Source organism: Silurus meridionalis, chromosome 28, assembly GCF_014805685.1.
Source record: "Silurus meridionalis isolate SWU-2019-XX chromosome 28, ASM1480568v1, whole genome shotgun sequence".
Classification (NCBI taxonomy): domain Eukaryota; kingdom Metazoa; phylum Chordata; class Actinopteri; order Siluriformes; family Siluridae; genus Silurus; species Silurus meridionalis.
Window position 1 is genome coordinate 14853919 of NC_060911.1, and position 14702 is coordinate 14868620.

General features: G+C 37.3%; 1 protein-coding gene across 1 annotated transcript; it reads left to right on the forward strand.

Annotated features, from left to right (window-relative positions):
• Positions 1-507: 507 nt before the first annotated feature.
• LOC124381213 (uncharacterized threonine-rich GPI-anchored glycoprotein PJ4664.02-like) lies at positions 508-3572 on the forward strand (the record flags this gene model as incomplete). The annotated part of the gene is made up of 4 exons (XM_046842632.1): positions 508-1509; positions 1699-1760; positions 2091-2384; positions 2534-3572. Coding segments are annotated over exons 1-4 (2397 nt in total), but the record flags the coding sequence as incomplete, so codon positions are not given.
• Positions 3573-14702: the final 11130 nt, after the last annotated feature.

Sequence of the window (14702 nt, forward strand, 5' to 3'; positions counted from 1 at the left end):
AATCACACCTACAAACACCTCATCAACAAATCCTCTACCACCAAGTATGTCTACAAACACTTCAACTAATACTTCAACCCTGAACACGTCTACAAACACTTCTTCAACTAATACTTCAACCCCGAACACGTCTACAAACACCTCTTCAACAAACACTTCAACCCGAACACGTCTACAAACACTTCTTCAACTAATACTTTAACCCCGAACACGTCTACAAACACTTCTTCAACTAATACTTCAACCCCGAACACGTCTACAAACACTTCTTCAACTAATACTTCAACCCCGAACACGTCTACAAACACTTCTTCAACTAATACTTCAACCTCAAACACGTCTACAAACACTTCTTCAACTAATACTTCAACCCCGAACACGTCTACAAACACCTCTTCAACAACAAATGCTTCAACCCCGAACACATCTACAAACACATCTTCAACGAACACTTCAACCCTGAACACGTCTACAAACACCTCTTCAACGAACACTTCAACCCTGAACATGTCTACAAACACCTCTTCATCAAATGCTTTACCACCAAATACACCTACAAACACTTCAACAATCTCTTCATCATCAAATCCTTCATCATCAAACTCCTCGGCAAACATATCACCAAACACCTCAACCAATTCTTTACCACCAAACACATCTACAAACATCTCAGCCAACACCTCAACAAATCCTTTACCACCAAACACATCTACAAACACCTCAACAAACACCTCATCAACTAATCCTATACGACCAAACACCTCAACAAACACATCAGCAAATCCAAACACATCAACAAACACCTCAACAAATCCTCTACCACCAATCACATCTACAAACACCTCTTCATCAAATGATTTACCATCAAATACATCTACAAACACCTCAACTAATCCTTTACCACCAAACACATCTACAAACACATCAACAAACTCCTCATCAAACCCTTCACCATCTAACTCCTCGGCAAACGCCTCAACCAACACCTCAACTAATCCTTTGGCACCAAGCACATCTACAAACACATCTACAAACACCTCATCAAATAATCCTTTACCACCAAACACCTCAACAAATGCGTCAACCAACACCTCAAATAATCCTTTACCACCAATCACATCTACAAACACCTCATCAACAAACGCTTTACCACCAAATACATCTACAAACACCTCTTCAACAAACACTTCATCATCAAATCCTTTGCCACCAAACACCTCAACAAACACATCAACTAATCCTTTACCACCAAACACATCTACAAACACCTCATCAACTAATCCTATACCACCAAACACCTCAACAAACACATCAACAAATCCAAACACCTCAACAAACACCTCATCCCCAAATCCTTTGCATCCCATCACATCTACAAACACCTCTTCAACAAACACTGATGTCGTGACATTCGCCTTGGTCTTTAGCCTCAATAAACCCTTTGATCCAAAATTGTCCAACACCAGCTCTCCTGAGTATAAGCAAATGGTTTTATCACTCCAAAATGAGGTACGTTTTATTCTGGACATGTCTGACTTTTCCCCTCTCTAAGATTTTTTTTTATTTCAGTATGTTAAATAAAAATATGAGCTTAATTATAACTGGTGCGCTATGTAGAACACATATCTGAATCTGAACATGTATAAAGGAATAAATGAAAATTGAAAAAAAATTATTTAATTAAATGATCTTTTTCAGGTTGAACCCTTTTACAGAAAACAATTTTCAAACTTCCGCAGGATGAACATTAATGGTTTCTGGTAAGTAACAGTGTATAAACACAGTGTCTCAATTATTCGTCAGCTTTACTTTTCAGTGAAATGAGTTATTAACTATGGTTGTGTTTTAGGAATGGTTCTACTGTGACAAATTCCTCTCTAGACTTTAGTGCTAATGGCACTATCCCAAGTAACACCTCAGTCCAAAGCACCCTTGTTGAAGCTGCTACCAAGAACTCAAGCTTGAACATTATTACAAATTCTATAACTGTCACCCAGGTTTCCGGTCAGTCTGCAGCTTTCAGTATGCATTTTATTATCTGATTAGCACACGTTTATATTCTAAATCAAATTTATCCTTTCAATCAACAGGGCAAACACCTCTCCAACAACGAACACTTCAACCCCGAGTACATCTGCAAACACCGCTTCAACAAACACTTCAACCCCGAACACGTCTACAAACACTTCTTCAACTAACACTTCAACCCCGAACACGTCTACAAACACTTCTTCAACTAATACTTTAACCCCGAACACATCTACAAACACTTCTTCAATTAATACTTCAACCCCGAACACATCTACAAACACTTCTTCAACTAATACTTCAACCCCGAACATGTCTACAAACACCTCTTTAACAAACACTTCAACCCCAAACACGTCTGCAAACACCTCTTTAACAAACACTTCAACCCCAAACACGTCTACAAACACTTCTTTAACTAATACTTCAACCACGAACACGTCTACAAACACCTCTTTAACAAACACTTCAACCCCGAACACGTCTACAAACACCTCTTCAACTAATACTTCATCCCGAACACGTCTACAAACACCTCTTCAACAAACACTTCATCCCCAAACACGTCTACAAACACTTCTTCAACTAATACTTCAACCCCGAACACGTCTACAAACACTTCTTCAACTAATACTTCAACCCCGAACACGTCTACAAACACTTCTTCAACAAACACTTCAACCCCGAACACGTCTACAAACACTTCTTCAACTAATACTTCAACCCCGATCACGTCTACAAACACTTCTTCAACTAATACTTCAACCCCAAACACGTCTACAAACAACTCTTCAACTAATACTTCAACCCCGAACACGCCTACAAACACCTCTTCAACTAATACTTCAACCCCGACCACGTCTACAAACACCTCTTCAACAAACACTTCAACCCCGAACACGTCTACAAACACCTCTTCAACAAACACTTCAACCCCGAACACGTCTACAAACACCTCTTCAACTAATACTTCAACCCCAAACACGTCTACAAACACCTCTTTAACAAACACTTCAACCCCGAACACGCCTACAAACACTTCTTCAACTAATACTTCAACCCCGAACACGTCTACAAACACTTCTTTAACTAATACTTCAACCCCGAACACGTCTACAAACACCTCTTCAACAAACACTTCAACCCCGAACACGTCTACAAACACCTCTTCAACTAATACTTCAACCCCGAACACGCCTACAAACACTTCTTCAACAAACACTTCAACCCCGAACACGTCTACAAACACTTCTTCAACTAATACTTTAACCCCGATCACGTCTACAAACACTTCTTCAACTAATACTTCAACCCCGAACACGTCTACAAACACCTCTTCAACAAACACTTCAACCCCGAACACGTCTACAAACACTTCTTCAACTAATACTTCAACCCCGATCACGTCTACAAACACTTCTTCAACTAATACTTCAACCCCGAACACGTCTACAAACACTTCTTCAACTAATACTTCAACCCCGAACACGCCTACAAACACTTCTTCAACTAATACTTCAACCCCAAACACGTCTACAAACACCTCTTCAACTAATACTTCAACCCCAACACGCCTACAAACACCTCTTCAACAAACACTTCAACCCCGAACACATCTACAAACACTTCTTCAACTAATACTTCAACGCCGAACACGTCTACAAACACCTCTTCAACGAACACTTCAACCCTGAACACGTCTACAAACACCTCTTCATCAAATGCTTTACCACCAAATACATCTACAAACACCTCAACAAACTCCTCATCATCAAATCCTTCACCATCAAACTCCTCGGCAAACACATCAACAAACACCTCAACCAATCCTTTACCACCAAACACATTTACAAATGCCTCAACCAACACCTCAACAAATCCTTTACCACCAAACATCTCAACAAACACCTCAACAAACACCTCATCAACTAATCCTATACCACCAAACACCTCAACAAACACATCAGCAAATCCAAACACATCAACAAACACCTCAACAAATCCTCTACCACCAAACCCACCTACAAACGCCTCAACCAACACCTCAACAAATCCTTTACCACCAATCACATCTACAAACACCTCATCAACAAATGCGTTACCACCAAATACATCTACAAACTCCTCAACTAATCCTTTACCACCAAACACATCAACAAATTCAAACACCTCGACAAACACATCAGCAAATCCAAACACCTCAACAAACACCTCTTTAACAAATCCTTTACCACCAAACACATCTACAAACACCTCAACAAACACCTCATCAACTAATCCTATACCACCAAACACCCCAACAAACACATCAGCAAATCCAAACACAACAAACACCTCAACAAATCCTTTACCACCAAACACATCTACAAACACCTCAACAAATACCTCTTCAACTAATCTTTTACCACCAAATACCTCAGCAAATGCCTCAACTAACACCTCAACAAATCCTTTACCACCAATCACATCTACAAACACCTCATCAACAAATGCTTTACCACCAAATATGTCTACAAACACGTCTACAAACACTTCTTCAGCAAACACCACATCATCAAATCCCTCAGCACCAAACTCCTCGACAAACACATCTACAAACAACTCAACAAATCCTTTACCACCAAACACATCTACAAACAGCTCTTTAACAAACACTTCCGTTGTGACATTCGACATGGTCTTTAGCCTCAATAAAGTCTTTAATCCAAAATTGTCCAACACCAGCTCCCCTGAGTTTGAGCAAATGGTTATATTGGTCCGTAGCCAGGTACATTTTATTCTGACTTTTCCCCCTCTAAGATTTTTTTTTATTTCAGTATGCTAAATAAATAATATGAGCTTAATTATAACTGGTGCGCTATGTAGAACACATATATCTGAATCTTAACATGTATAAAGGAATAAATAAAGTTGAAAAAAAAAACAATTTAATTAAATGATCTTTTTCAGGTTGAACCCATTTACAAAAATGCATTTTCAAACTTCCGCAGGATGAACATTAATGGTTTCTGGTAAGTAACAGTGTATAAACACAGTGTCTCAATCATTCATCAGCTTAACTTTTGAATGAAATGAGTTATTAACTATGGTTGTGTTTTAGGAATGGTTCTACTGTGACAAATTCCTCTCTAGACTTTAGTGCTAATGGCACTATCCCAAGTAACACCTCAGTCCAAAGCACCCTTGTTCAAGCTGCTACAGATAACTCAAGCTTGAACATTATTACGAATTCTGTAACTGTCACCAGGGTTTCCGGTCAGTCTGCAGATTTCAGTATGCATTTTATTATCTGATTTGTACATGTGTATATTCTAAATCAAATTTATCCTCTCAATCAACAGTGGCAAACACCTCTCCAACAACGAACACTTCAACCCCGAACACATCTACAAACACTTCTTCAACGAACACTTCAACCCCGAACACGTCTACAAACACCTCTTCATCGAACACTTCAACCCCAAACACGTCTACAAACACCTCTTCAACTAATACTTCGACCCCGAACACGTCTACAAACACCTCTTCATCGAACACTTCAACCCTGAACACGTCTACAAACACTTCTTCATCTAATACTTCAACCCCGAACACGTCTACAAACACTTCTTCAACTAATACTTCAACCCCGAACACGTCTACAAACACTTCTTCAACTAATATTTCAACCCCGAACACGTCTACAAACACTTCTTCGACAAACACTTCAACCCCAAACACGTCTACAAACACCTCTTCATCGAACACTTCAACCCCAAACACGTCTACAAACACCTCTTCAACTAATACTTGACCCGAACACGTCTACAAACACCTCTTCATCGAACACTTCAACCCCGAACACGTCTACAAACACTTCTTCAACTAATACTTCAACCCCGAACACGTCTACAAACACTTCTTCAACTAATATTTCAACCCCGAACACGTCTACAAACACTTCTTCGACAAACACTTCAACCCCAAACACGTCTACAAACACCTCTTCATCGAACACTTCAACCCCAAACACGTCTACAAACACCTCTTCAACTAATACTTCGACCCCGAACACGTCTACAAACACCTCTTCATCGAACACTTCAACCCCGAACACGTCTACAAACACTTCTTCAACTAATACTTCAACCCCGAACACGTCTACAAACACTTCTTCAACTAATATTTCAACCCCGAACACGTCTACAAACACTTCTTCGACAAACACTTCAACCCCAAGTACATCTACAACCACCTCTTCAGCAACCACCAGTTCATCAATTTCCAGTGCAACTGCAATTTTCAGCTTGATCTTTAGCATCACTGAAACATTTAATGCAGCACTGGCCAACACCAGCTCTCCAGAATTTATGGCAAACTCTACAAATATCCGTAATCAGGTACGTGGATTTACAATCCTATTCCCACAGAAGAACCTGAAGAATTCATAAAGGTTTAAATGTTCACTTTGGGAAGTCATATAGTAGAATTTCCGTTCATTTTTATATAAATATTGCAAAGTCAGATTTATTGGACATGCAATTTGGCACAATAATATTTCCACATAACCAATCGGTTTATCAGTGTGTTTGACATGGCTGTTGATACCTAATTCATTTCTCTTTTCTGTAGGTTAACCCATTCTTCAGAAGAAATTTTACAAACTTCATCGACATGCAAATTCTAAAATTTAGGTATGAAGGAAGGTTTTTTAATTATTTGGTAAATTTGTTGATTAATGATTAAAATTTAACCTGCATTTCTCCTCGTGTGTTCCCTCAGCAATGGATCTACTATTACAACAAGCAACCTTTATATGAATTCTAACGGCCCAAATGCTACTGCGAGCCAGGTGAAAACCGTCTTTCTAAGTGGACTTAACACCTTCACCTTCAGAGTCGATCCGAACTCCGTCAATGTCACTCAGACTCTTGGTCAGTATTCATTTACAATGACTTTGTTCCTTTTTTATTTATAATAATAATAATAATAATAACAATAATAAACAGTTGTTAAAATATAAATGATAAATGTGTACATTTATTTGTATGTATATATTTCTATTTTGCAGCTAATTCCATGGCACCAGTGATTGCAAGCTCACTTTCCATAATATGTATTTCTCTTTTATCACTTCTACTATCAATGGCATCACACCATTAGCATACCTGATGTACGAAATACACAATAATTTAATAACACTTATTTCTATTTAACAGTCCAACCTACTCTTCTAAAGTAAATACACATAGACTGCTGTATTTCTTTTTTTATTTATCTTTCTCTTATTATTATTATTATTATTATTATTCCTGTTAATACTGTTATATGCAAAAAAAATTATATTGTTTTTCATTGGGTCACAATTTCTGTCATAAAACAGGAAATTGAGTTGGTTTGGGACTAAGTTGGTTGGGAAATTTAAGAAAGATTAGAATTAAGGTGTTGCCGGCCAAACAATAGGGGTCGAGAAACTGAATTGCTATGAAATACATGGGGCATCGAGCCACACGAACACCTGGACACCATTCAGTAAAATATCATAAGGCAACACCATAGCACCCACCTAGTAATACCATCACAACTAAGTGATTTAGTATTATAACCACCTAGCAACCTCTTTTGAACTGACTGGGTGAGCATATGAACTACCTAGACATGCCATAGCAACTAACTCGCAATAACGAGTTACTAATAGAGTTATTAATTCACCAACTTGCAACACCCTTAAATAAAGACTAGAGAGATAATGACTTTCTGGAGTTTCAGATTTTTAGAAATGTCTTTGGAATCCTGAGGGATTTATCTCATGTCTTCTGGAACCTATTTTGGTTGCACTATAGTGAGCTGTCTCCTGCTGAGACCCCATAGCATATTATTATATATACAGTGGTCCCACAGAACTCGCGGGGGTTACATTCTAAGTGAGTTCTAAAAATCCCCTACATCCCTATGGTACCTTAGTGAACAGGGTAACTGTATGTGTATATATATATATATATATATATATATATATATAATTTGTGTGTGTTGGTTGATAAGTGGGCTAAAGGGGCAAGTACTTCTTTAAGAGTGATTTGGTGTTGGATATTTTTACTTCAATAAATGATCATATAAATCCTGAATTTTGTGTTTACTCATTTTTCCTTATATGAAATTGCGTTTTATTGATTGAAGAAACACCGATACTTAAAAACTCAAAAACATTGTAGCCTGCACTTCCATGAAAGTCATACACAAAGCCAGCAAATCGATGACTCCTAAATAGCTTCCAAAAGATTAGATAATTAAGGAAAAAACAAACGGTCCTCAGCTCCGACTTTGGTGTGTTCTCTACACCAGACATCCACAGACCTTTCACAAAATATGAGAGAATAATCATGAAATTTAAATAGTTGATGACTCTTACCATAAATGTTTTCCACTGCAGGTGCATTTACTAATTTATTCTTAGTAATATTTTTATCAGGGTGATTTATATTATATGTGTAAACTATATAACATTTATAAACAAATATATATACCAACCACCCAAACAGTAGGTATTGTAAGAGATCAACTAATAAAGGAGAATAAAGGAAATGGTAATTAAAGAAATAATTTCCTTTATACAAACCACATCAACACAGTTCTGTACCTAAGTGTTTTTGTCTTATAGCATTTCTTTTCCTTAGAACTTGAATCTAAAGTCTATTGTTTCATAGAGCCCAAATAAATGTCATGTTATTTCTTAGCATCCAGTTTTGCAACTTTCTGTCAGACATGGGTGTTCACTGAAAAGTTTTTTTCTTCTGAAACATGCCGTGTTTTGTTTCCATATGCAGCTTATTTATGTCTTAATCCTTGGTAACCTCAATGTTTCACTTGCTCTAAAGTCTATTTACCCACTCTAAAGGGAAACCTCACCTTGTGCATGAACATCGAGATGACAAAAGGCTTTGGCCTTCAACGTATATACACTTGGGTGGTTCTATAAGATTTGGCAGTATCACTGCGTCATCTATGCTGCGAGAATTAACTAGTCAAAATACCCTCATGTCAAGCGTATTTGCCTCGTATTCGATTCGTCAAAGCCCACGTCAAAACGCGTGTATAGTTTATTTGTCAGCTCTGATATGATGTCAGTGCACTGATATTTAATACAAAATCACAACAGAAAACCGATTCACTTAAATATCCAGGACTGTCCTACTGAAATGACCAGGCAAAGAAGCTTCTATATTAAAAAAAAAGTAATAATGCAATTCCATGTTTAATAACGAGCTTTTCTTGACACTCAACCCGACACAAGTTATATAAATATTTTAATAATAATCTGATTTGTCTAATCTATTTCGCACTATGGGAACATGAACAACTGAAAAAGACAGAGAAAGTCTGATCACGTCTGAAGTTTCTCTCATGAAATCTAATTTTGGAAAATGCTCGGCGTCGCGACGAAGCCGGAGAACTCAAAACTGTAAACTGAGCTCTTTCATTATACATAATACTCGAAAAAAAACATCGAGCAAGAGGTTTTTTCGTGTCATCGTGCCTTGTGATCACAGAGTGACTCTACAGCAGCCACACCTTCCGACAATCCAGCTATGCAGGATTTTTAGGTGGAGATTCATCCTTTCAAAATGTTCGGTGTTCAGTACAGGTTGTAGATCTTTAATAACACAGTAAGAATTATATAATAATAATAATAATAATAATAATAATAGGTATTAATCTTTTTTCGTTTCTTTTTACTTTTCATTTCTCTTAATATTTCTTTTATCTTTACTTTGATCTTTTACTATGAGCATCTTCAACCAAGCAATTTCCCTATGGGATCTATAAAGTATTTTTATTTTGATTGAGCTAGCTTTTTCGTAAAGTTTTGTATTACTTGATGTCCTATCAACAACCATAACTTTTTTTTTACCCATTGTCTGTTGTGGTATCTACGCAAAACTGTAAATAAAATAATGAACTTTAAAACATTTAATGCCCTGGCCTGACCTAATGTCTCGACACAGACATCTATCATGGTGTCTTTTTGTGATTCAGACCGTTGTAACGCTCATTGAAATTTCAGCAAATCCTTTTTAATAAAAGTTATGGCAAACATCCGTGAGCGCTATAGAATCTTTGTTCTATGTCATTAATTGCTAGGTTAGAACGTAAGGCAGAAAAATGCTGTGTGACAATCATATATGTAGTTTGACAATCAAGCATGTGTAACAATCGGACAAAAGACAAACATTGGCATGTCACCTAACGTTGCAACTGATGCGTTCAGAGGGAGTTCGTAGTGCTGGTGAATAAGCTTCAAAACCTTTAACATTAAATAAGAGCACAATGGAGTTTTATACTTGTAATTTTTTTTATTCATTCATTTCCAGTAAACAGTTTATCTTGAGGGGTGGATAGGAATGCTTAAATGTGACACTTTCAATGTGACACCAGACACGCAGGTTGAACCTTTCTACCTTTTGAGATTCATCTTATAAATTTACATATGTGGCATTTGGCAGACACCCAAGGGCCCAGCAGCGGCAGCTTGGTGGTGCTGGGATTTGACCTTTTGATCCAAAGTTCAATCTCTTAACCACTGAGCTCCCAACTCCTATAAATTTGCAAAAAAAATGCACCAATCGTAATAAAATAAGGATGAAAGTGAATAAATTATTATTCTTTTTTTTTTATGAGGTCACTAACCAAAACGTAGGTTCTGAGTTGATCTTCTGATCTGCTCTGCCCTCTGGTGGAGTAACACAGAATTATATGATGTGTATATTTTTGCGTACCTGATTTACATGAAAACTACCTTTAATCTGGATTATTTAAACGTATATGATTGAAACAAGGCAGAAATAAAGCATCTGGTAGCCAAAACACAAACACAGATTTAGAATGTCCAGATCCTGACACAAACTAGAATGTAAATGAGAAAAAAACTGTGCACTGTTCCATGTGGCGTTAAATGCTTTAATAATCTTTCTCACATTTTACAAGTCCAGCCTGATGATGTAATGATTATTTGCAGTAAAGAACTGCACTAAATGCAGTTTATTTAGGAGGTAAAAATAGACAATATATCAGAAAAGGATATTGGCCTTGCCGTTATAAAACTTTCAGAAGTTTGTAGAAATTCTAGACTGTTATTATAATGCCCACATTTATCAGTGAACTACAAATTTTCAAGTCAATAAATGTACACATTGACAAAGCTAACCAGTGTGGCCCTGTTTGCAGAGAGTAGAATGCACCAGAATTCATTGTATTCAACAGAACAGAGACAAATTCCAAGAAGAAGCTCAAGGGTGGAAACAAAGCTCAGAAGATCAACAAACAGCATGAACCAGCTACGACTATGGGCAGAACTAGAACAGGTATCAAAACCATTGACAACATGGAAATATACAGTGGTTTGGTAACGACTGGAACACAATTACCTCAGTGTGTATTGCAAAATAATTGTGTGGTTTGGGTGATTAAATACACAGACTAGTTAAAGGGCAAACTGAAAACAGGTGGAATGTGAAAAGCAACCCTGCCTCTGGCTCCCAGCACTTTTACCTGAAGGGTTTATACAACTTTGTTAAACCCCTCACATTTTAAAATGTTAAAATTGTTCAGGACACCACCTGAGCCAGGATTACTTTGCATACATACTTCCTTTGTTGTGTTGAAAGATGTTGTTCAAATCTGCTTATATTCAACAAGCTGCCTAATTTGGAGGCTTTAAGGTTACTGTGGATCACCATTTTCCCCTCTGTCTCTCTTCTATGTTGTTAAAGTGAAGGAATTTCAGTTTTTGACAGGTTAATGGCCCCCTTATTGTGGCATGGTGTCAGCTACTTGCTAGAGCTACAGTAATCATTGTTCAGAGAAGTGGCTGGTAATCCAAACAATGAAATGTTTGGCCTATAAATTAAACTTTTTCAATTTCTTCAGACCAAAAAAAACATCATTGCCCTGGAGAGAAGATCCAATATCATCTGATATTTGAAGCTTGCTCTGCTATTCTGGGTAAGCAAAGAAATTAGCATTGTGTTGATTAGCTGTGGTCTCCGCCTGGACAGACAGGCCACTTGAAGAGAAAGCTGTTTTCTGATGTTACAATGTAAAGAGTTACAACCTGAATTCCAAAAAGTTGGACCGCTGTGTAAAACGCAAATAAAAACAGAATGCAAGGATTTGCAAATCTTATAAACGTATATTTTATTCACAATAAAACAATAAAATATATCAAATATATAAACTGAGAGTATGTACAACTTTAAAGAAAGAATATGAACACGTCTGGACAGGTCCATCTTTTTTCCTGTGTTGTGTCCCGTCTTCTGTCTGTATCTGGGAACTGAAGAAAACAGTTGCTGAGGTTTTGGGAGAGGAACGTTGTAATACTGGATTATAGCTGCTCAACAGTTCTGGGTGTCCTTTGTGGTGTTTTTCATTTCATGATGCAACCAATGTTTTTAAATGGTGAAACGACTGGACTGCAGACAGAAAACTACAGCACCCAGTACATTTGAAATCAGCTTTGGCCCAGAGACGATGCCATGCTATAGAGTGTTAGCTAATGTAGAGAAGTTACTATTTACAGCTACAAATTAATGAAAGTATTCAAACACTTTGCTACGAAATGTTGATTTTGAAATCTAGCTCAGGTGCATCCGATTTCTCTTGCTTATCTAAGAGCTGTTTCTATATCAGTGGCATTGATTTGGAAAGCAGGTACCTGTGTAGATAAGGTCTAAGAGAAAATAGTTGTCAAGCACTTTAAAGATAAGATGTAATCAGGTTAAATGTCATACAAGCTGAGATGATACAGACTGATGGATGGAGGATTTCGAATGATCTAAATAATGACGGGAATCTTCTAATGGAACACAGACTCAGAACCAGCAACCAGTCCACTATTCGGTTCTTAAAATGGCAATGTTACATTAGAAAAAACAAAAGAAAACACCAACCTGTATAGGAAGGCCACGTTTGCCTGTTTATTATATCATATTACAGCGTGTAGCACGGTAATATGAGACAAGTGCTGTAAGATTTTAGCGTCATTTATTTGCATAATAAATACAAAAGGACAAGTTAGGCAAGACACGACAAGGCTATACTTGAGATATTAGGAAGAATACGTATTTAAAAAGCTAGAAACTTTGAAAATAAACTTTGAAATATATCCAGTAGACAGTATGGAATTCCTACACAAGGGAAGTGAAACGCTAGCAAAAGATATACCTCTTAATAAATAGCGTATAATAAAATTATATATTCAGGTGCTGTACATGTGAGCCCATAAGAGATTTTCTTCAGTTAGTTTTTAATCATCACTGGGGCTTAGAATGTCCTGTGAGCTATCTTCATGAAAGGGTTTGCAGTACTAAAAGTACACATGTTAGAAGGAGAGTCAGTGCAGAGTAAAGGACTTTCCCCATTGAGCTGCTCGCTGTACTGTCTTGTCCTGATAATTAAAAAAAAAATTGTTATACAGTCATATACATTTTCTTTTAGAGGTTAAAAAGATTGATAGATTATTCACTTACCAGCGAAAACAGTGCCATTAATTAGAAGCAAGCTGGTGGTGTTACTTTCCCAAGCAGAAACCAGTGTGTTTTCTATGTCTATATTGTTAGGAATTGTGTCAATAAAGAACAGTGTTGAATTGACTTTAATGGATCCTTTCCTGTAGGGAGAAAACGGTGTTTTGGTTTATAATAAATATATTTCTTTTATTTGTACATTATCAAAATTCCCATAATGCTCTACTCACTGAAAGCTGTTGACTCTGCAATGGCTGTAGCGTTTGCCATATTTTAGTTGAAATATGAAATCAAGCTGAAATTGTGCAAAGGTACTTTTTAGGACATGATTTACACTGTAGCAGCGTCAATATTCACAGCATTTTACCAACAACGAATCACGAGTAAGAAAAAAAAACGAGAAACGTTTACCTGCTCTTCAATAAGTGTTGCAAGCGTTATGAAGGCCACTGATAAAGCATTTTCGAGGTCCTGGGTAAACGTCATGTCGAGTGTGAATCTGAGAACTTCTACATAAATTACTGTTGCTGGAGTTGAAGTAGCAGCAGTAGTACTTGTTGCTGTTGTTGTTGTGGTTGGATTTGTGGTTGTTTGTAAGGATGTGTTTTTGGTTGTTGTGGTTGGATTTGTGGTTGTTTGTAAGGTTGTGGTTGAAGCAGTTGACATATTTGTAGCTTTCTGTATTAGAGCTGAGTTTTGAGTTCCAGTGGTTGATATATTTGTACCTGGTTGTGTTACAGCAGATGATGTATTTGTAGATGGTTGTGTCACAGCAGATGATGTATTTGTAGCCGGTTGTGTTAAAGCAGATGATGTATTTGTAGTCGGTTGTGTTACAGAAGAAGATGTAGTTGTAGCCGGTTGTGTTACAGCAGTTGATGTAGTTGTAGCTGGTTGTGTTACAGCAGTTGATGTATTTGTAGCTGGTTGTGTTACAACAGAAGATGCATTTGTAGATGGTTGTGTTACAGCAGATGATGTAGTTGTAGCCGGTTGTGTTACAGAAGATGTAGTTGTAGCCGGTTGTGTTACAGCAATTGGTGTATTTGTAGCTGGTTGTGTTACAGCAGTTGATGTAGTTGTGGTTAGTTGTGTTACAGCAGGTGATGTATTTGTAGCTGGTTGTGTTACAGCAGATGATGTATTTGTAGCCGGTTGTGTTACAGCAGATGA